Source organism: Tachysurus vachellii, chromosome 24 (assembly GCF_030014155.1).
Source record: "Tachysurus vachellii isolate PV-2020 chromosome 24, HZAU_Pvac_v1, whole genome shotgun sequence".
NCBI classification, from domain to species: Eukaryota; Metazoa; Chordata; class Actinopteri; order Siluriformes; family Bagridae; genus Tachysurus; species Tachysurus vachellii.
In genome coordinates, this window is record NC_083483.1 from 17,268,134 (window position 1) to 17,290,633 (window position 22,500).

At 41.0% G+C, this 22,500-nt stretch overlaps 2 protein-coding genes across 4 annotated transcripts in view; one reads left to right on the forward strand and one right to left on the reverse strand.

Moving 5' to 3' along the window:
* Window positions 1-1,240, forward strand: part of txndc11 (thioredoxin domain containing 11) — a 7,752-nt gene extending 6,512 nt beyond the window's left edge. For 2 of the 3 annotated variants that reach the window (XM_060859926.1, XM_060859927.1), the window contains exon 12: window positions 1-1,240. This exon is cut by the window's left edge and continues 260 nt beyond it. In XM_060859926.1, coding sequence (XP_060715909.1) covers window positions 1-269 — 269 coding nt within the window. In that variant the 3' untranslated portion in view covers window positions 270-1,240. The other variant, XM_060859928.1, reaches the window with a different exon arrangement.
* A 98-nt stretch (window positions 1,241-1,338) lies between these two features.
* LOC132839126 (uncharacterized) overlaps window positions 1,339-22,500 on the reverse strand; it is a 28,690-nt gene continuing 7,528 nt past the window's right edge. The window contains exons 10-54 of the mRNA XM_060859925.1: window positions 22,074-22,148; window positions 21,556-21,788; window positions 20,555-20,621; window positions 20,219-20,362; window positions 18,406-18,602; window positions 18,221-18,324; window positions 17,532-17,641; window positions 17,244-17,414; window positions 16,883-16,914; window positions 16,681-16,778; window positions 16,049-16,071; window positions 15,912-15,933; window positions 15,710-15,737; window positions 15,238-15,322; window positions 14,923-15,069; window positions 14,581-14,789; window positions 14,295-14,401; window positions 14,073-14,182; window positions 13,677-13,832; window positions 13,307-13,521; window positions 13,145-13,230; window positions 12,194-12,321; window positions 11,543-11,668; window positions 10,632-10,825; window positions 10,203-10,291; window positions 9,959-10,086; window positions 9,498-9,622; window positions 9,100-9,217; window positions 8,572-8,787; window positions 7,998-8,168; window positions 7,619-7,762; window positions 7,046-7,095; window positions 6,682-6,811; window positions 6,223-6,305; window positions 5,896-6,025; window positions 5,553-5,743; window positions 5,108-5,198; window positions 4,791-4,944; window positions 4,090-4,271; window positions 3,743-3,898; window positions 3,490-3,623; window positions 3,105-3,265; window positions 2,626-2,720; window positions 2,166-2,403; window positions 1,339-2,088 (exon numbers count right to left, since the gene is read on the reverse strand). Of these exons, the coding sequence (XP_060715908.1) occupies window positions 1,997-2,088; window positions 2,166-2,403; window positions 2,626-2,720; window positions 3,105-3,265; window positions 3,490-3,623; window positions 3,743-3,898; window positions 4,090-4,271; window positions 4,791-4,944; window positions 5,108-5,198; window positions 5,553-5,743; window positions 5,896-6,025; window positions 6,223-6,305; window positions 6,682-6,811; window positions 7,046-7,095; window positions 7,619-7,762; window positions 7,998-8,168; window positions 8,572-8,787; window positions 9,100-9,217; window positions 9,498-9,622; window positions 9,959-10,086; window positions 10,203-10,291; window positions 10,632-10,825; window positions 11,543-11,668; window positions 12,194-12,321; window positions 13,145-13,230; window positions 13,307-13,521; window positions 13,677-13,832; window positions 14,073-14,182; window positions 14,295-14,401; window positions 14,581-14,789; window positions 14,923-15,069; window positions 15,238-15,322; window positions 15,710-15,737; window positions 15,912-15,933; window positions 16,049-16,071; window positions 16,681-16,778; window positions 16,883-16,914; window positions 17,244-17,414; window positions 17,532-17,641; window positions 18,221-18,324; window positions 18,406-18,602; window positions 20,219-20,362; window positions 20,555-20,621; window positions 21,556-21,788; window positions 22,074-22,148 (5,745 nt within the window). The 3' untranslated portion in view covers window positions 1,339-1,996. The remainder of the gene's footprint in view (window positions 2,089-2,165; window positions 2,404-2,625; window positions 2,721-3,104; window positions 3,266-3,489; window positions 3,624-3,742; window positions 3,899-4,089; window positions 4,272-4,790; window positions 4,945-5,107; window positions 5,199-5,552; window positions 5,744-5,895; window positions 6,026-6,222; window positions 6,306-6,681; window positions 6,812-7,045; window positions 7,096-7,618; window positions 7,763-7,997; window positions 8,169-8,571; window positions 8,788-9,099; window positions 9,218-9,497; window positions 9,623-9,958; window positions 10,087-10,202; window positions 10,292-10,631; window positions 10,826-11,542; window positions 11,669-12,193; window positions 12,322-13,144; window positions 13,231-13,306; window positions 13,522-13,676; window positions 13,833-14,072; window positions 14,183-14,294; window positions 14,402-14,580; window positions 14,790-14,922; window positions 15,070-15,237; window positions 15,323-15,709; window positions 15,738-15,911; window positions 15,934-16,048; window positions 16,072-16,680; window positions 16,779-16,882; window positions 16,915-17,243; window positions 17,415-17,531; window positions 17,642-18,220; window positions 18,325-18,405; window positions 18,603-20,218; window positions 20,363-20,554; window positions 20,622-21,555; window positions 21,789-22,073; window positions 22,149-22,500) is intronic.

The window sequence follows — 22,500 nt, forward strand, 5'->3', positions numbered from 1 at the left end:
CCGAGCTGCAGGAGCAGAGCATGCGGCTGGAGACACTGTACCAGGAGAAAAGCCAACAGCTTACTGAGGCTGTGAAAAGGTTGCAGGAGCTCGCAGATGCCTCTGAGGACCTGCTCAACGAAAACTCTTTGCTCAAAGTCCTGCTTGCCATGCTGAGGGAAAAGGGCAGTGGGGGCAGGGCAGGAGGGCAGAGCTGGGATGAGGACAGGTGGAACAAGACACATGGACCGGACGTGGTAAGGGAGGATGGGAAGCAGGATGTCTCCTGACAGCTAAGGGTTGAGGGGCAATTTTCTGCTGGAAGCAGTCAGCCACAGTGCAGAGAGCTAGTCACACCAGCTGATACTAAATATCTATGAAATACTGCCACCTGGTGGAGGAATCAGGGATTTAATGTTTAAACGTCCTGCCACCTTGTGGAAGCTTTGAGAACTACAACATTTGAGTTTGTTAAAAATTGTTTAAGAATTCGAGTTCAAAAATAGTTACAGAAAAAATCTCAATGAAGAGTGGTGGAGGCTTCAGGAATTAAACTCTCTACTGCATCCATTCTAATTTTTTTTTGTCTTTATCTGCTTTTTTCCAGGTATAATTTGACCTTTGACCCCTAAACTCCAGTATTCTGCTTAATCTCTGGGTAACACTGAACTGTAGGAGGTTAAAAAGTTGGGTCTAGCCCTAATTGATGGCATAATGTCAAATGCCATCTTGTGTTGACTTTAGGAATTACAGTAATGAGGAGCGTTATTGTAACACTTTTGCTAATGGATTAGCAATGACAGGAAGTAGTGAAGGCAGTCGATCTGCTCTGTGGGCAGTGACTACAAATGAATGATAAAAATCATTAATAGGAACGGTAAAGTCCGTCACATTAGTGGTTAATTAGTGAAGGTTGTAGGAGATCTGCTTTTAAATAGCACTCAGTTTAGTGTTGTGATCGTCTCCTGGAGCTTCGGCTGCCTGCTGATCACAGGATCCGGTCACATGAAATAATCCGTTTGGCCTTGACATGTCCTGAACAGGACAGTGGAGACGCCTCTGGGGAATATACAAGTTTCCATATTCTGTTAATTTGGTATTTTTGGATAAGCAGTCTATTTTTACACGAGTCCTCAGGTCTGTAGCGACGCAGCAGCATCTGTGTGAGTCGAGGTTTTAGTGCAGGACAATGTGCTGCGCTGTGTTTACAAAAGTATTGTGTCGATTTTTGTACCCAATAAACAATGGTTCATTTCTCCAACTGTGTGTTAATCTCACAGCCCTCACAGACATGCTGGGATTTCATTGTGAAATAATAAATAAGCAAATAAAACAAAAAGAAATGAGAAAAGGAAACAGTTGTGAAACAGTTAAAGCAGAATGTTTATTTAAATACAAATAGGTAAATGTATAGTAATATATATATAACACACCACTGAGGTCATGGACGTTTTGTGGTCCAAAGACATTAAAACCACAATGAGAGAAGATACAATTTATTCCATTAATGTCATCACAACATTCCTTCATTATTTAATAATCCTTTAATAATAATAATAATCACATTCCTGCTGGGTTTAAATATCATTTCAGTTTGTTGTTGTTACACAATCATTTCATGGTTAAGAAGTAAAACTCATAATTTTACTATCACTATTATAACTATACTCCAGATGTGTGAGTCAGACAGAGAGAGAGGCAGACAGACAGACAGGGAGGCAGAAAGAGAGTCAGACAGAGAGGCAGAAAGGCAGACAAAGAGGCAGACAGAGTGGCAGACAGACAGACAGAGAGGCAGACAGAGAGACAGGGAGGCAGGTAGAGAGGCAGGCAGACAGAGAGGCAGACAGACAGAGAGGCAGAAAGGCAGACAGAGAGGCAGACAGGGAGGCAGGTAGAGAGGCAGGCAGACAGACAGATGGTACACATGTACACAGGAAGTGTGGGATTTTAGATTAATTTTATTTATAAACACAACAGTCAGGTGATTTCCTGACATCATGCTGTGACATCATAATCAGTGGATTAGCTGCAGAGTTGCCATGGTTACACCTAGAATGAGGAGGAGCTTTTCCAGCCCAGAGGAGGTGGAGATACTGGAGCCTGCAGCTGTAATAAGAAACAGTGAGTGTGTATATGTTTGTGTACCTGTGTTGGTGTGTGTGCCAGTGCAGGTGAGCGTGTACCTGTAGGCTTGTTGCTGGTAGCAGAAGTGGCAGTAGCATTAGCAGTAGCATTAGCAGGAGCACTAGCCGTAGTGGGTGTAGTTCCGGTGCGTCCCCCAGTGAGGTCGAGGCCCAGGGTGTTGAGATCAGTCTGCAGTTGTCGTGTGATCCAGTTGTTAACCACTGTGTTATTCTCATACGTCTTCAGATCAGGCAGATTAGCACCTAGCAGACCCTGAACCTCGCTCACTGTCAGGTTCTACACACACACACAGACACACACATCTGAATTAGTCGAGTTCCCGAGATGTAAAATGAACAATAAGCACAAAATGCAAGGATGTATAGTACATAAGTAAATATCCCACATATGAGTGATTTAGTGGACATGAATGAATGCTAAGCTAATAATCCTGGTGCTTGTGTTGTACGTTGTTCTATTTAACTTTTAGCATGAAGCTGCTAACCAAGTCACACTCACATTAACAACGTTCGGGTCCAGTGTGATGAAGGTGAGCAAGTCCATACTGACGTTGGAGATGGCGAGTGTACGCACATAGGAAAGATTAGCTCCACCTACAAACACAAACACACACACACAACATACAATTTCTCAGTTTTTGAGTGTTTATGCTAGGCATTGTTCATCCAGTTACACTAGTTGTGTTTATGGTAATTATGACACTTGGTACATAATGATTAGCATTTGTGTGTGTGAGTGTGTGTGTGCACTTGTGTGTAAGTGTGTGAGTGTGTAAGGGTGTGAGTGTGTGTGCTTGTGTGTGAGGGTGTGAGTGCTTGTGTGTGAGACTGTGTGTACTTGTGTGTGAGGGTGTGAGACTGTGTGTACTTGTGTGTGAGGGTGTGAGTGCTTGTGTGTGAGACTGTGTGTACTTGTGTGTGAGGGTGTGTGTACTTGTGTGTGAGGGTGTGTGTACTTGTGTGTGAGTGTGTGCTTACCCAGGTATGACTTTATGAGCTGGTAGGAGTTAAGGGACACTGTGGCGCTACGCTGTGTGCTCTTGCTCAGTGTTTGGTCATTAAAGGAGACCTGAGAGATGCTGAACAGAACCTGCTTCTGCTCCATGCTGCAGTTTGACACTTGCAGTGCGCCCGCAAGCCTGATACACAAAAATGACACAACAAGAACAAAATAGTGACAACAACACAATAACAACAAGGACAAAAACATCAGTAACACACTGAGGACACGAGTGATGTCTGATACGATTAACGCTGGTGTACAATCTAATAGTACAGAGACTCTGAGTCCAGACAGCTCCAAACACCTACATGAACTCTCTGTATGATGGGAGGGGTCAAGTGTGTGTGTGTGATTACTCACTGCAGGCTGGTGGCGCTGATAGTGTTCAGCATGCTGGTGTTCAGTGCACACAGGTTTGTTCCTCCCAGTGCATTCAGCTCCAAGGTACCCAAAGATCTGTTTCCAGTCAAATACCTGCTGACTATAGCTCTCACCTGAACACACACACACACACACACACACACACACACATACTGAGTGTCCAGAAAGAAAAAGCCAAAAAAAAAACAGAGCTCTTTGTGTGTGCGTGTGTGTGTGTGTGTGTGAGAGAGACCTGCTCTGGGCTCCAGTCTCCATCATATGATCTCATCAGAGCAGAGAGTGTGACGATTGATGTCACATTCCACTTGCTGATGTCACTGGTGGAGGCTGCACGGGAGGCGGGGCCAATAACCTGTAACACTTGGTCACTGATGCCTGCTGGGTAAGCCTGAGTCACACAGGAAACAGGAAACACAATCTGTCATGCCTGCCATCTTGGAACTCAGAATGAGCAGGCATGATGGGGAAAACCACCAGTTACCATGGTTACCTCTATTCACACTGATAAAGTCCTGTGTATATATGAACTGAATTGTTGCTAATACTCAGCTGTAACCATTTCATCTCGTGTTGAATTACCTGGTTGAGTTTGTACAGGATGACCGTCTGGTAGTCGCTGCCTGTGGCCTTGTCTGTGACGGCAGCCAGGTTGTCCTTTAGGGTCTGTACACTGAGACACACATTGAACTGGTTCACGTCATAGCCAAAGGGGAAAGAGGCATCACTTGCTTGGACCTGAGTTATTTCCCCCACTGTACATGCTGAAGACAGAGAACAACAAAACAACATGAAACTCTCAACAACAGATTCACCAGAGCTTGAGATGCTAATCCTGAAGATGATGACACTTAGCATGCTAGTTGGGTCAGCTGTAATTAAAGGAACACACGACATAAGAGTGAACTCTACAGGAGAACAAGCTACAAGACCAAGCCTGTGATTGGTCATTACAAGCAGGATTTAAGCTAGCAAGCTAATTTAACTAGCATGCAATTTATGTAATGACTGCATCTTTTTTCTCTTCTCATTTTCTCTTTCTCTGCATTCCTTCATCCTGCTCTAACACTAGTCTATGTACTTCTAAACCTTTAAAAGCTCCCCTGGTTCACACAGCTGACTTAACTGTAGCTGTAGCTCTTTCTTTCTTCTTGTAGTCACAGAAATGCTCATGAAATTTAAACATTTCCCCATTAATTACTGTACAGACCCCACAGGCCAGGCTGATGTTAGTGAGATAAAACGTGTGTGTGTGTGTGTGTGTGTGTGTGTGTGAGTCTCACCTGTGTCTGTGTCACGTTTAAATCGTAACAAACTCCTGGTATTGGCACTAGGCGCACTTCCTGCCCGAGTGATCAGGTTGGAGATGCTCATTCTTGACACTCCTCTGTTCTTCAACACAGCAACAAACCCCCGTAAAAAGCTCAACTTCTCTTTCTGTTAAACACACACACACACACACACACACACACACACACACACACACACACACACACACACACGTTATTTCTATTATTATGCATTCTCTATTATTATTATTATTATTATTATTATTATTAATTTAATCTAATTGTACAACGTTCCCCCCTCCCACACACACCTGTGTAAAATAGGCCCAGAAGTTTGAGGACAGGTACAGGGGCAGATCATCCAACGCTGTTAGTGTGGTCTGATTCCAACTGGCTGGAGCTCTGAAGAACAACACAATACACACACCTGAAGAACACCACCTCTGAGCTGTCTAATTGACTGTGTGTGTGTATGTGTGTGTATGCATGAGTGTGTGTATGTGTGTGTGTATTTGTGCGTTTGTGTGTCTGTGTGTTTCTGTGTATGTGTGTGTTTGTATGTGTATGTGTGTGTATGCGTGTGTGTACACGTGTGTATGCGTGTGTGTGCGTGTGTCTGTGTGTCTGTGTGTGTATGTATGTGTGTGTCTGTGTATGTGTGTATGTGTGCGCACGTGCGTGTGTGTGTATGTGTGTATGATTGTGTGTGCGCACGTGTGTGTGTGAGTGAGTGTGTGTGTGTGTGTGTGTGTGTACCCGTAAATGGTGTTTCCACTGAGTAGGACATTCTCAACAGCGCTGCTCTGCTCAGGTGTTAGAGTATTACACAGTTTGAGTTTCTCCAGAACGTATGGGTCCGAGTTGAGGATGTAAGCGCTGTTGAACACACACACCATCTGTCCCATCACATCCAGCTGAGTCTGGTTCACTCTCAGTCCCGAGACTCCCTACACACACCACCGGAACACAAAGAAATAAACAACAGTGAGTGTTCACCATGGGCTTTCTGACAGACCCCTTAATATGTTTATTCGTGTATGTGTGTGCGTGTGCATGTGTGTGTGTGTGTGTGTGTGTGTGTGTCTGTGTGTGTACTGACGAGGCACTGACGAGCGTTCATAAACAGGGTGTTTCTCCTGAAAGCTAGAGTTGGGGAGAACACACTGAAGTCTGCTCCACCCAGAGCTGAGTAATACGACTGACACAGAGATGGCTGCACCTGAGAAAGACTAATACACACAATATGTTTTATTATTATATTTATAAAGTTAAAGTATCTACTGGTCGCCTGTGTGGCAGATCACCATACAGTTAAATTGTGGATAATCTCTAATCTCAGTTAGAATGCAGGCAAGACTACAAAATCATAATGAACAAAGAAACAAGACTTGTGTGTGTGTGTGTGTGTGTGTGTGTGTGCACATACTTGTAGTAGAGTAGCATATCAGCAGGATAATCACTAAAGGATGTCACAGTGTCGTGCTTTATGTAGTTGTACATGCAGGTCAACTGAAGTACACACAGAGCAATGTTGAAATTAGCCTAGTGTATCACTGAAGTTTTACTCCACCCTTATTATTAGACTAGCATACTATTATTATTACTAGACTAGCATACTATTATTATTATTAGACTAGCATACTATACTATTAGACTAGAATATCGTAGCATTGTTGTAGCCTAGCATAATATTAGCCATCAACTGCTGCAGAAAATGTGTTAACAGTGAAGAGGTGTTATTCACTAATTAACTAGCTAATCAGCTAACATTGTCTAATCAGACTAGCATGTGACATCATTACTACATTTAAGTCTAAATATTACATTTTCACAGGATATTCAGCTCTCTATGTTTACTAATTATTAACTGTGTTCTGTATCTCACCTGTGACTCCTGTAGGGTGACCTTTCTGTTGCCACGGCGCCTGCAGCCCCTAATCAGATTCTTCACTTTCTGTGTGCTGAACATCTGAACACGTGTGCAGGTGAACCCCTGCAACACCTGGAATGAGATACTGCAGAAAGAGAAACACACTGTATACTGTTCACCATGTTGCGTTCACTGTATCACCTGATACACTGAACAGCCAATAACCAAATCTTATGTGAGTTACAGCATGTGTGTTATAATAGGTGAGTTATAATAGGTGTGTTTATATTGTGTGTTAGATTAAATGTGTTACAGCAGGTGTGCTATATCAGGTGTGTTTGGTCAGGTGTATCTCAGTGTTACAGCAGGCAAAACTCACTTGTCTGCGTTGGAGAACTGATTAGCCACGACATCAAAGAACAGTGCGGCCTGTGGAGAACACATTTAAACACAATTTTATAAATAGGTTATTTTATTGATCTTCAGTTGAAACTGCTGTTCAGATTCAGATACACAACACATGTTGGTTTTAGTATGATTTAGTGATTAACTCCAAATCCTGATCTGTACAATGTAGAGACAGAGGACAGAAAAAAACAGAGGACAATAGACATGGGACTATGGATCTTACAAAGATAATTTACAAAGGTCTTTTTTATATTTCAATATTATTCAATATTATATATTGAAACAGAAATAAACTTTAATCATTATGATATGATGATAACTTTAGGCCCCTAATAATTTATAGAAATGATGAACAGCCTTACAGTATATCATTGCCATTAAAAAGCTCAAAAATCATTGATGTTTGATTGTTTGGACAGAATTTGATGCTGACACCCATGTCGTAGTTCTACACTTTTGATGACATGGTGTTTACTCATATAAAGCAGTGACTTAAACAGGTCACATTGTGTTTATCTGTGAGTGCCTTCAGCAGAAGCTAGACCTGATCAGATGTCCACTGTTTCTGATTGAGTATTGTTGCTGTTTGCTGAGAGAGTAACAGCAGAGAAGGACGAGGAATCAAGGGTGTCATGTTTTCTGGCACATTCTGGACAACAGAATCAGGGGTGGAGTTCACAGAGATAATCTATAGAGGAAAGAGAGAGAGAGAGAGAGAGAGAGAGAGAGAGAGAGAGAGAGAGAGAGAGAGAGAGAGAGAAAAAATTACTCTCTGGCCACATACATATATGAAAGTGATTTTATCTGACAATTACTATGCAGCAATTGGTGAGCCAGCCAGGAGTCTCAGAAAACAAGATTCAAGCTACCTTGGTTGTATTATCGGATGCATAATGGTTTGTTTCAATAAGTGTGTGTGTTACCTGGTTGACAATGATCTGCTGTGTGGGGATGGGAGTAGTGACAACGTTACTTAGGAAGGTCGGAGACTGCAGGGCACTGAGCAGTGAAGCTGCAGAGATGGAGCTGAACAGTTCAGAGGGAACACCCATCAACAGAGTGCCCAACTGCTGCAGTAACCCAACAGAGGTGATCTACACACAAACACAATAAAATACATTTCAAACTCTTTCCCTGACTAAGTGTTTTTAAAACCTTGTAATGTCATCAGTGATCACATACCATCCACCAAGAATTCTCCTGTTCAACATTACGTTTAAGACTGTTTTCTAACACTAACACAGATCCTATGTATTATGGTATATTTAAATGGAACTTGTGCTTACAAGCTGGCAAGGCAAACACATTAAGTGTTTAAAGCCATGAAAACACTCTTAATTGGCAACTGGTAGTAAAATATAAATATCTGATTTTGTAATAAAATATAGTGATAGCTGTATAATATATTGCATATACAGTCATAATGTTTTAGTCATGGAGTGTGTCATGAGTTCTTCTTAACTGGTGCTTAATAAAAAGCAGGGTGAGACTGTATACCTTTAAAAGTCCAGCTGACAACAGTGACTGGATGATGGCCATGGCCTGGCTCTGGCTCCAGCCAACCACAGAACTAAGGAAACCGATGGAGGACAGTAGGCTGGAGGGGCTACAGGCTGTAATCTGACCAACACTAACACCAGTGATGGAGTTACCCAACGCCATAATGGTGTCTGGCGTCAGGGTGTCCACGTTACTTGAAAGTGCAGCAGATACCTACAAAGAAAAACACAGAAACTTGATGTTGTATGACTAGCTCCTCCCACGTGACTACTCCCATCACCACACTGCAGATTATTGTCAACCAGGTAACACATACACACACACACACGCAAACACACACATGACACAATGGTAGTTTGTAAATTTAATATTGTATTTACAGTAGAAGCGCTATTTGAGTGAACACTATTTTAATAAATTTTACAGTGAAGCAACAACATATATTTTATAAAGACTCATAGAGACAAAGAAAATACTGTAATAATTGGTGTGTGTGTGTGTGTGTGTGTGTGTGTCTATACTTACAGTAGGATCTATGTTTGTGCACTGCTGTTGTAGAGATTTGGTAATGTTCACTACATCACTTTGAGACAGATTTGAGAAAGCACTTGCTGGAGCAGAACACCACAATGGTTTTGGGAGACTACACACACACACACACACACACACACACACACACACACACACACACACACCAAAAATTAAAACTGTTCCTCGGTATGTAGTAAAGTTAATTTATTGTACAATACACTTATACAGTGTCTTGAATAAATAAATATCTATAATAAATAACTTAAAATAACCTAAATGAACATAACATCATTGTCAGACATGCTAACAATAACATCTCAGGCAAAAACACTGTAATAAATATATAATAATACAATAAAACATGTTTAACTAATAGAATCATGTTAGCTCACAATAAGATGCTGAAGTCTGGCATGGCGTCAAACAGCATATTTGAGTAGGCAGAGATGACATCTTGGCTAACATTGTTCTTCCTGAACAGTTCAAGGTTCTGTGCATCTGGAGTAAACTGCTGCAACTATAGAAGCAACACAGACATTTTTCAACCCTGGAGGCATCATATGTACCGGCCTGTTTTAGAGCCATTTTACAATATTACATGTAACTATAAATGCATTTTTAAAAAATGTAATTTACAAACTCTTGTGGACAAGCTCAAGCTAACTTAAGGGTGATTTATAGTAAAGAATATTTTATATAATATTGTATTATTAACACTAACTTTGGGAGTTAATAACAAAAGGTTTGAATGTGTGGAGGGCATTACATTTTTTCTGCAATCTAGGAAATTAGCTATAGATAGGTTTTCTAGAATGGACGCAATCTGAATAGCAAGGTTTTGGGTAACACTCACCTTTGTGCCTCCAAACTGTTGCAGGTTATCCACTGTGATGAAGGTGATGAAGACTCTGATGTACTGATAAAACCAGGCAGTGGAGCTCAGCAATGGGTCTGTAGTGTTGTAGCATTTGGGTGGGTTTGCTGCAGCAATACAGAAAAGCAATAATGAAATTGAGCACAGTTCTGTCTAACACAGCTAAAGCAATATCCACATTTTAAATTTGAAACAGAATCCTGTTAACACATATCTGATCTACCTGTGGTCAGATAGGACTGGATGGTAGCATAGATATCTTCCTTGGTAAAACTTGCCTTACCAAAGTTATAACTTCCCATTAAAGACACACTGAAAAAGACAACAATTAAAAGAAACCATTCATCATACCTGGATTGATAATTTATTAATTCTGTTTGGTAAATCAATTGTTGCTTTCTAATAAAATAATGATGTTTAGTCCCACTTTGTGTTCGATGAGGATCTGGCTATCTAACTGTGAAAATCTGAGCAAATCTGCATTTAGATACACATGACTTACTTTATTTACAAATGTATGCATGTTTAGATGGAATATTAGCATTAGCATAATAAAGGCAAATGTGTAAGTCATTCCAGAGTGTAACACTTAGCATATGCTAGCACACAGACTAAAATAATGATGTCCTAGATGTTGTTTTTGTTTACATACAACTTGCGGAAGGCAAGGCAGGAGGCCCCAGACATCTGGGTGGAGTTGATCATCTGAAAGCTGATGTAGGGCAGGTACTGGACTAGTGTAACATCAAACCATCTGTCTACATCTGCTTGAGATGTGGCACTGATCGCTTGAGGCCACACACACTGCAGTGTCTGGCTGGCCAGAGCTGAGGACAAAACCGGCACCTGGATAGAGACAGCAAAGAAATTTTTCCTTAACTGCTTTTAATCTGCTAAAGTGTGTGTCCTAAACCATCTCAGTTCAGCTCATTTTACTTCCTGCTTCCTGTTAAGGACAAGCCCTAGTGAAGACTGTGGCCTTCTGAACATACTGTATATGCAGTGTCTAGGATGAGTGGATGGATAAGTGTACAGATGAATATTAGATGTATGTATGAATTATTAAATAAATGAAAAGTGGAGGGAAAATAGGTGGAAGGATGGAGGGTTCATTGAGTGTATTCTCATATAATTTATAGATGATAGCTGGATAATTGTTTTAATAGGTTCTGGATGGTGGGTTGTAGGATGCATGTATAGGATGGATGAACAGATTAAGAGATAGATATAGAGACGCATGGATGAATGTTATAGATGATGGATTATATGGATTAATGGAATAATTGGGAATGTTATGTTGGTTAAATGCTGGGTGGTGGAATTATTGCATTTGGGGGTGGATGGTAGATTGGAGAAATAGATGAATGGATGATGAATGAATGGATGGATGGAAGATGGAGAAAGTGGATAGATTGGTGTATAAATGGATATGTATCACTGACTCTCTGAAGAGTTTGAGAGTTTTGTCTGAAAAGTTAGAATTACTGGCAAAAGACTGCTGTGAGTGTGTGTGAGTGTGTGTGTGAGTGTGTGTGTGAGTGTGTGTGTGTGTTCTTAGCATACACTTTGCAGGTAGTTCTCTGTTTGGTTGTAGTTGTTGAAGAGCTCGCACAGGGCAGTTTGTTGGTCCACAGTGCCGTTGTTATTTAGAAATTGAGACATCTGTGCTGCGGATATGGAGTTCAACAGCTACACACACACACACACACACACACACACACACACACACACACACACACACACACACACACACACACACACACACACACACACACAAACACACACACACACACACACACCAATCAATTCCACAGCTGTTTGCAATAATTTGTTAATTATTCATTACTAATCACACAAGATGGCTGTGATAAGTAGATGACAGTGATTAGCTTGAATATGTTTATTTGTTTCACTGTTGGATTGTGATGATTGTTGTGTGATGGTTGTTGTGTGATTGGTTGTTGTGTGATTGGTTGTTGTGTGATGGTTGTTGTGTGATGGTTGTTGTGTGATTGGTTGTTGTGTGATGGTTGTTGTGTGATGGTTGTTGTGTGATTGGTTGTTGTGTGATGGTTGTTATTTGATGGTTGTAGTGTGATTGGTTGTAGTGTGATGGTTGTTGTGTGATTGGTTGTTGTGTGATTGGTTGTTGTGTGATGGTTGTTGTGTGATGGTTGTTGTGTGATTGGTTGTTTAACTGATGGTTGCTCAAACCTCTGCCATGTGGCCTGGAGGCATGAGAGACAGGAAGGTGGAAAGAGTAGGGAACTGGAACTCCATGAAGTACGACTGCAGGAATACGTAGTAACTGTTATTAGTGTAGCATTTCATCAGCAAGGGCCCTGGAGGAAGACAGACAGGGATGGAGGGCACAAGACAAACTAGTTATACACAATTATACTACATATTTAGATATACAATTAATTGATGGATGGGATGGATGGTGGGTGGATGAGTGGATGGGTAGTTGGTTTAATGTATAGGTTTATTGGTTAGATTCATGGAAGATGGGATGATAATTAGATAGTTATGAATGAATTGAAGATTTTTGTGGGATGGATGCAGTTCCAGGTCAGATGAAAGTATAGATAAGATACAGATGGAAAGCTGGATCGACCGTCATGGACAGTTTGGTCTATTCCCTGCTTGAACACCAGGGGGACATGTTTTTGTTTTGTGCTTAGGTGTGTTTGCCCTGCCCAGTCCTTAATCTGTTCCTGCCCCTGCACACCTGTTCCTCGTGTCTCTCTGATTGTTCCCCCGACTCACACCAGTTGTCTTGTGTGTTGTTGGCTGAGTTGTTTTTGTGTGTTGTTGTGTTTCCTGGTTTCTGTTGATATTTCTGTTGCCTTGTCTTCCCCTGTGTTTTCCATGTGTTGTAGTTTTTGTTGTTTTTTCTTAATAAACCCCCTTTTAATGTTGTCCCTGCATTTGGGTCTTATTCTGCTCTGTGAAGATGCCCGTTTTTCTGACATCAACAGATGGATGGTTGGATGGATGGTTTACGGTGGACTGATGAACTGACGAATGGAACGTCTGATGAGTGTATGTATAGATATAGGAATTGTGGGAAGGGTGGATGGATGTACAGATGGAAATGTGAATGAATGGATTATTAATGGAGGGATGGATGGATGAATGGATTGATGGATGAGCATATGTTACCTTTGAGAGAGATGAGTAGCTGATTAATTATTGCCCGCTGAATGGCAGTACTGAAATTGGAGTGGGCGGAGTTCAGCAGCGCCACACTGCAAATCAAACAAATGCGTAATTATGAAGCGTAAATAAACCATTACACAGTGTGTGTGTGTGTGTCTGTATTACCCTTGCTGTGAGATGTTGCAGGAGCGCTGTGTGATCATGCTGAAGTACAGAGGAATCTGTGATGTCTGGATACTTGAGATGAAAGGCTGCAGTCTGACGTTGATCCACTGCTCCACCTCAGAGTCTGACATCATCGGGTCCCCCAGATTCACTCTTGTAAACACCTCCTGCAGAAAAGCCTCACTGACCACAGGGGAAAGTGAGACACCGCCAACCTACACACACACACACACACACACACACGATAATAGCATAAAAACTACCATATTTACAGTTTGTGAGACTTTTAATCTTAAAAACCTACATATTCAAACAAAAAGGTGATTAGTGCCTTACACAAACACACGGTGAAAGGATTAGTGAGACTCACAGTTAGGGTGGTGGAGAGCTGAGTGAAGAACAGGCCGAGTTCAGATGCTGGAATGTTGTTCATCACCTGCGTGACCTGAGCAGGTGTACTTATGAGTTCAGGAGAGTTGGAGACCTGCACCAACTGTGATAGAGATAAACTACCCAAAATATCCATCTGAAACCACACAGATCACATATTATTCCACACAGACACACAGCCAAGTCCGAGCCCTACTCAAATTAAGGCCAAAATTCCTAAAGCTGCTACTCAAATCTTAGGAACCACAAGTGACGGGTGTATGAATAGGTTTTTTTGTATGTATGTATGTGTATATATATATATATATATATATATATATATATAAGTATGTGTGTGTGTGTGTGTGTGTGTGTGTGTGTGTGTGTGTGTTCGTACCACTAACAGGGAAGGGTTCAGACTCTGTAGCTCAGAGAGAGTTGCAAATCCAGCAAAGGCACCAAAGTTTTGGATCAACCAATCAGAGCTCTGAACTCCAGCAGAACAACCTAAACACACCCACATAATAATAATAATAATAATAATAATAATAATAATAATAATAATCATCATCATCATCATCATCATTGTGTGTGTGTGTGTGTGTGTGTGTGTTCAAACCTGCTGTCCTGTTGAAGCTGCTGAGAAACGTGTGGATGAAGTAGACATAGACAGACATCTGAGTCTGAATGGACATAGCCTCAGATTGCTGACTCAAAATCTCAACCCTACACACACACACACATTTATACACTCACTTATATATCACTTAGTATCAAATATATTTACCAATTATATTCTATGCTGTTCTCTCTCATTCTCTGTGTGTTTGTGTGTGTGTGTGTGTGTGTGTGAGAGAGTGTGTGTGAGTGTGTGTGTGAGTGTGTTTGAGTGTGTGTGTACTCACACATTCTGGTATGTGTCACAGCTGAAGTTTTTTTTGGAGAGGCAGGACAGGAAGCTGGGTGAGACATATGGTAAGAAGGGGTGGAGTCTCTGTCCAAACCACAGCTGGATGAATGAACTGTTCGTAAAACTGAGTGGGCTGAAAAAACTGAAGGTCACATCACCAATTATGTCCAACATGACCACCAGGGGGCGAGACTGCTGGAAGGTCTACAGAGGAGAGGGAGAGAGAGAGAGAATAGTAGGAGAATATAACTAGAGTTTAGAACACAGCTCAATGTCTGTCTGTCTGTCTGTCTGTCTGTCTGTCTGTCTGTCTGTCTGTGTTTATTGTTTGTGTTACCGTGTTGGTAAACAGGTCAAGGGCGGGGCCAATGGTGGGGCTGATGCTCAGTATAAAGAGTTTCCACATCCCCTCTGATATAGTGTTGTTACCATTGAGATTACATGACAACACCGTCACAAGGTCTACTGCAGACAAATCTGTCAACTACACACACACACACACACACACACACACACACAACCACACACACACAGAATAAACATCTGAACACAAGCATTTATGTGTCAGATTATAAATTGTATACTTGTGCACATAAGTATATGTCTATATGTGTGTGTTTGTGTGTGTGTGTGTTTGTGTGTGTGTGTTTACCTGAGCACAGGCATACTGTGTAATATTGAAGCTGCAGAGCTGACTCCCGTTATGTGGCTCATTCAGGTACTCAACCAAATCAGAACTACAACGTAAACAACAAAATATCATTACTGCAGTACACACACACACACATACACACACATACACACACATGCACGAACACACACACCGACACGCACACACACACACACACTCATGCATACACACCGAGCCTGTATGTGTTATTTATCTGACTAATAAAAACATATATCTGTCTGTCTGTCTGTCTGTCTACCTACCTACCTACCTGTCTGTCTGTCTGTCTGTATGTCTGTCTGTCTGTCTGTCTGTATGTCTGTCTGTCTGTCTGTATGTCTGTCTGTATGTCTGTCTATTTGTTTGTCCAGACATTAGCTTCATGTTTCAGTTCAAACTTTACACTGACCAGGTGATACAGTGAAACACAAACAAAATCAATACAGTAAATTACCTGTTCACACCATTGCACACTGTCATATCTAAGATAGATAGATAGATACCGAGAGAGAGAGAGAGAGAGAGAGAGAGAGAGAGAGAGAGAGAGATACTCAGAGAAAATAAATCCAATTATCTAATTTAAATAAATTTCCAATATCAAGCTGAAATTCATGAATGTAAAATGTGCTAAAAGAACAGAATAGAGAGACTCTGACCAGTGACAGCAGTGATGTTGCACTGTGGGAAAGAATTAAGGATGATTGATAAAATTTATGAGTTGATAAGATGTATAGCATTTATAACATTTATAACATTTATAACAGCTGGGATTAAAGACAAAGCAGTGTCTCACCCTGCCACTGTAGGAGGCACAAGCTGAGGACAGAAAGAGGGACAAAACAGGATTTTATTACACAGAAATAACCGTCACCGTACAGCAACGTGTCTGTAAGCTGACGTGTGATGTGTGATGTGTGACGTGTGATGTGTGACGTATGATTTGTGATGTCACACCTTTAAGAGTTTACACTGTTATCACCCTCAAGATGATTATGTTTTATAACAGCATGTGTTTATAACACACCCACACACACACCCACACCCACTGGAGACTCCTTTACCACATCACAAACACATACACACACACAAACATATACACATACACACAACTCACACTGGAGACTCATTCACCACATCACACACAGACACACACACACACACACACATATATACACACACACACATCACACTGGAGACTCCTTCACCACATCATACACACACATCCTAAATCAGTTTATTATCAGTGGAGTGTGTTCTGTACACGTTCCTATGAATGAGCTGTTTCTATAGAAACGATAGTGTATCAGAGTGAGTACATTAATATAAACCTGATCTACAGTCAGAGCTGCTGATAGAGAGAATTAACCAACATGTTCTGACCAATCAGAACTCAGCAGTGCTGTGGAGTAAACCTGTGTCACAGACCTGCTGGTGTTGCCTTTATTAGGTTGTTGATGCTGCTCAGAGTCACTGCATCTGTTTCTGGGTTTGTAGACAGAGAAGTAAAGTGGAGCCATACAAACCTGAGAACAACATACACTTGGATTAACGTTAACATCACGTCCCAGTCCACATCACACTGTCATGTTACTCTGTGTTTTATGGCATGTGTTAGGTTAATACTTACATTTCCGTATAAATCAAACAGTTATTTTTCATCTGAAATGAACAACAGAACCGAGAAGATTGTTGTAAGTATAATATTCATACATGCTACAGTACACATACACAGACATGCTACAGTATTCTAGATATTCTCACTTTATATTACATGTAAATTAATCATTCACTTGGTCAACTTTAAACTCATAATTAACCATATAATAATTTAGCTAAAGGAGATTCTGACATAAATGCAGCACGACTTTAAGATTAGCTCAGCTGACATTAATGTCTTACGTATTTAGCTAAGACAGCTAACTAACATCAGGTAAACTCCTGTCTGTAAAAACACAGCTTTATAAAGAAGAATACAGAAAAGTCTGAACCATGTTCATCTCTGAGATGAGGAGAACGAGCTGAGGAAGCAGAAGCGTCTGTGATGTTAGAATGTTGCTGAACACGATGTTAATGAGCTGCTCTTTATCTGTGAGTCCAGGAAGGTCTTCAATGATGATCTCAGCTATTTGGTTCAGAGTGAGTGCATTGAAAGCTTCTAGCTGTGAGAGACACGATTTAAAAGGAGACAGATTAATAGTGGTGTCTGAGAAGAGAAAAGACAGCAGCAGGATGTCTGTCCTGACATGAGCATGAGCCTGCGGGTCTACTGTACTTACAGCATCAAACGCAGGATTGAGCAGATACATCTCCTGCACAGTGGCAAACTGAGAGAATTCACCCAGGTTCCTCTTGATCCACTGAAAACTGCTGTTACTCATGCAGGCACCTGTAGGGGGCGATACTGAATCAGGTCAGACTGAATATTACCCCTTTTCTGAATGCTGGGTTATGTTTTCTTTCATTATTTATGTTTCCTTTTATCCTTTCATTATTTTATGCTGATGGAGTCTCCTTGAAACCTTTGTTATGACTCTTAACTATTGGTTTCTCCTTCTTACAAGACTATCCTTATTATCCTATATTATAATATTTAAGCCTCAGAAAACAAACCTGGATTAAAAACAGCATGAATGCAGATGCCACTGTCTGTTTCCTAAAGCACCGTTTTATATAGAGGGTGAACGCTTACTCTGTTATTTAAAAACCTCTCCTTCAACTCCTACGTCATACACTAATAATGTTGTCTGGCTTCATTCCAGCTGTGGCCTCTAACTCATTCTCTAAGACAGCTTTGAGACATCTCACTAATATGGGGTCAGATATGCATGTGATAAAAGCCCAGACTCTACACTGGTGAGACATTTTGAGAAAAGAAGATGGAGCTCTGTTCTAAGGAAGTTCTGACAGTGGGTGTGTGCCATGTTTAACATGTGCTGGACAGAGCTTAGAGGATCAACAGTAATACCTGTGGAGTTTTGATGGTACAGGAACTGGAAGATAAAGTTCTTATAAACCAAACGAGTTCCATTCTCTGTCATCAGGTACATGTTGTTGCTCATCTCCTGCACACTGAACAAAGAATTCAGACCAATTAGCCAGGGACTCTGTGGCCACACTGTAAGGAGGCTTATAGAGAAGAGGTAGACCTACAGTATCTGGAAGGTTTGGCAGGAAAACGGTTTGGCACTGAGGCAGAGCAGGTATTCTGGTGTCAGTGTGGGTAAGAGAGGCTTCAGTTTGATATGAAACCATGTGGTGACAAACGCTGCGTCCCTCAGGTCAACGTGCCTTGGGTCATGGATTTGATCTAGAATGTCTCTAAAAGGGGAATCTTCTGAACTAAAATTCTGTGAGAAACAGAACATTAACCACATCAGCTATTTCAGCTAGAGAGGTGTGTCAGTAGTGTTACAGAGGTGTGTCAGTAGTGTTACGGAGGTGTGTCAGTAGTGTTACAGAGGTGTGTCAGTAGTGTTACAGAGGTGTGTCAGTAGTGTTACAGAGGTGTGTCAGTAGTGTTATTGAGGTGTGTCAGTAGTGTTACAGAGGTGTGTCAGTAGTGTTACAGAGGTGTGTCAGTAGTGTTACAGAGGTGTGTCAGTAGTGTTACGGAGGTGTGTCAGTAGTGTTACAGAGGTGTGTCAGTAGTGTTACGGAGGTGTGTCAGTAGTGTTACAGAGGTGTGTCAGTAGTGTTACGGAGGTGTGTCAGTAGTGTTACAGAGGTGTGTCAGTAGTGTTACAGAGGTGTGTCAGTAGTGTTATTGAGGTGTGTCAGTAGTGTTACAGAGGTGTGTCAGTAGTGTTACGGAGGTGTGTCAGTAGTGTTACAGAGGTGTGTCAGTAGTGTTACGGAGGTGTGTCAGTAGTGTTACAGAGGTGTGTCAGTGGTGTTACACAGGTGTGTCAGTAGTGTTACACAGGTGTGTCAGTAGTGTTACAGAGGTGTGTCAGTAGTGTTACAGAGGTGTGTCAGTAGTGTTACAGAGGTGTGTCAGTGCAGTTATTGGGGTGTGTCAGTAGTGTTATTGAGGTGTGTCAGTAGTGTTCTAGAGGTGTGTCAGTAGTGTTACAGTGGTGTGTCAGTAGTGTTACACAGGTGTGTCAGTAGTGTTATAGAGGTGTGTCAGTAGTGTTACACAGGTGTGTCAGTAGTGTTACAGAGGCGTGTCAGTAGTGTTGTTGAGGTGTGTCAGTAGTGTTACAGAGGTGTGTCAGTGCAGTTATTGGGGTGTGTCAGTAGTGTTATTGAGGTGTGTCAGTAGTGTTCTAGAGGTGTGTCAGTAGTGTTACAGTGGTGTGTCAGTAGTGTTACACAGGTGTGTCAGTAGTGTTACAGAGGTGTGTCAGTAGTGTTATAGAGGTGTGTCAGTAGTGTTACACAGGTGTGTCAGTAGTGTTACAGAGGCGTGTCAGTAGTGTTGTTGAGGTGTGTCAGTAGTGTTACAGAGGTATGTCAGTAGTGTTACACAGGCGTGTCAGTAGTGTTACAGAGGTGTGTCAGTAGTGTTACATACGTGTGTCAGTAGTGTTACACAGGTGTGTCAGTAGTGTTACGGAGGTGTGTCAGTAGTGTTACAGAGGTGTGTCAGTAGTGTTATTGAGGTGTGTCAGTAGTGTTACACAGGTGTGTCAGTAGTGTTACAGAGGTGTGTCAGTAGTGTTACACAGGTGTGTCAGTATTGTTACACAGGTGTGTCAGTATTGTTACACAGGTGTGTCAGTAGTGTTACACAGGTGTGTCAGTATTGTTACACAGGTGTGTCAGTAGTGTTACACAGGTGTGTCAGTAGTGTTACGCAGGTGTGTCAGTAGTGTTATTGAAGTGTGTCAGTAGTGTTACAGAGGTGTGTCAGTAGTGTTACACAGGTGTGTCAGTATTGTTACACAGGTGTGTCAGTAGTGTTACACAGGTGTGTCAGTAGTGTTACACAGGTGTGTCAGTAGTGTTATTGTGAGTGTACCGTGTGGGCAAGCTGGTTCAGCAGTGTGTTGAGATTGCTGGAAATGTGCAGTACGAGACTGGTCACTGTTTCCTCTGTGAGTGTCAGATTAGTTCTGGATGCACACTGCAGGATTTTAGCCACATGCTCCATCACATTTGCCACCTGGACCAACATAGCAGCATGGCACATAGTTACCACACAAACAATGCTAGCTTCATGTATCATAACAGTTACAAAAAAAACAATAAAATGCATTATATTGCAGAAATGTATTATCTTTTAATGATATATAAAGTAAGTTTAAATACTAAATAATACATAAAGTAAGTAAAAGGTATATGTCATGTTTCTTACAGCACAAGCGCCATCCAGAGTGACACTGCAAGTGTCCTGAGTTTTGTTCACTGAATTCTCCATATGACTATAGAAAACAAACAGGAATCATTCCGTAATGTTCTCTTCACAGTTCAGATTTTTATTCCTTCTTATTATTCTACAGGGCTCTCAAGTTTTGAAGACAGGCATGCATGACATCTCCAACCCCCCCCCCCCCAATAAATAAATAAATAAATAAATAAATAAATATAATAATATAATGGGGGAGTTGTTGTGTTTGGCAAAGATCACTGACCGCAATTTAACCAAATACAAAGTATTTGTTTAATTTACATTTATAAATTTGTGTGTGTGTGTGTGTGAGTGAGAGAGAGAGAGAGAGAGAGAGAGAGAGATTATGACTGGTGGTGTTTATTGTAAGTGTTTGTTGCCTTTTTGGACCCCTTTATCATGTGTAATGTTGCTCCCATATAAAACAGTTCAGCACAAGCCCAGACATTTTTAGGGACATGATTGAGGACAATGTCCCGTCCAGAGACAAACTGTTTCGTGTTGAGGTTTTGTTCAAACCCACCATCAAAAATACCCTCACTAATGAATGTGTGTTTTTTCATTGGTTGTTGTGTTAAATCTTACCCAGATACAACAGTGCTATTTTCTGATTGGCTGTTGTGTAGCCTCTTGTTTTGATTGGCTGATAAGTGTCAGGCTCGACTAAGAGCTCCAGTGGAGACGCGCTTGGTTCCTGCCCGTTTCCATAGAGACAGCGGTGCGGACTGATACGTTTTGGGTGCTGTGGCTTATTAAATATATGATAAATAGTCAGTTTTTCTGGATTAGAAAGTTAAGTGAATAAAATGATCTACTTTGCTTTTTCCATGTAATTCGCAGTGTTAACTTGTGTGACCAGTGTATGCAGGACTTGACAAAGGTTTAGTTTTTTGACATCTAACTTTTCCATTGTTTCCTTATATCAGTGAGCCTTTTCACTTCCATGGTTTAATGTTTAGAATACTTACAACACATTATGGAAGACAGCAGTGAGTTCAGCTGGTATATCACTGGAGAGGTATGTGTTCAGAATAGGAACAACGACATGTGTGAACCAGGAGTTAACGTCTGTAGGATTAAACATCGTCTGATCCATCTGCTGATTATTGCTGATGTTTTTATACGGAGCTGCAAGCTCTGCTAGTGTCCAGTTTAGCATCGCCTGTATTAGCGTCGCACTTCTCATGCTGCTCAGGTCTTGCTGCAGAGAAATTAAACGAGGCAGTTAAACTCTGGAAAGATTGTCACTTGGTTAATTCCTTATTTAATGATAACTTTACTTGAAGTTTATTTCACAGTGCATGCTTTCTCTTTTATCTTCTTTATTCTTAAACTTAGCATTTTGAAATCACACTAATTTGTTCTTATCTATTTCAGAGAGATTTTAAAAAGGAAGCACATTTGTATAGCACTCACACTGCTACTTATAAACTTGTAAGCTGCTTTGGATAAAATGTAATAAATAAGTGTAAATGTAAAAGTTTACCTGATGTGTTAAGGACACAAATTCTCTGACAAAACTTCCAACAGGGCTGAACACAGTCATGAAGCCATTCACTGTCTGAGGAAGCACAGACACATCAAACCATTACATTATAGTGTTATGTTTGTGGTGTTGTGTTTGTGGTCTGATGAGACAAAAATATTCTTGGCCACACTGGTGGAGGAACAAATAAGAACTGATACTGACTTCTAAATGGTTACTAGACTTTGGCTGAAATGACTGAGGAACATAAGAACGTTTGGTTTAATGGATTCCATTCACATTTTCCAGGAAGATTTAGTGTTCTGAATGATTCTGAAGACAACGTTTTAACAATACATTTTAGTGTTTTCTTGAATCCAACTATAACAAAAGCATGTTAAATAAATTATACCACTTTTTGTTAGATGACTTTACAGACATACCAGAC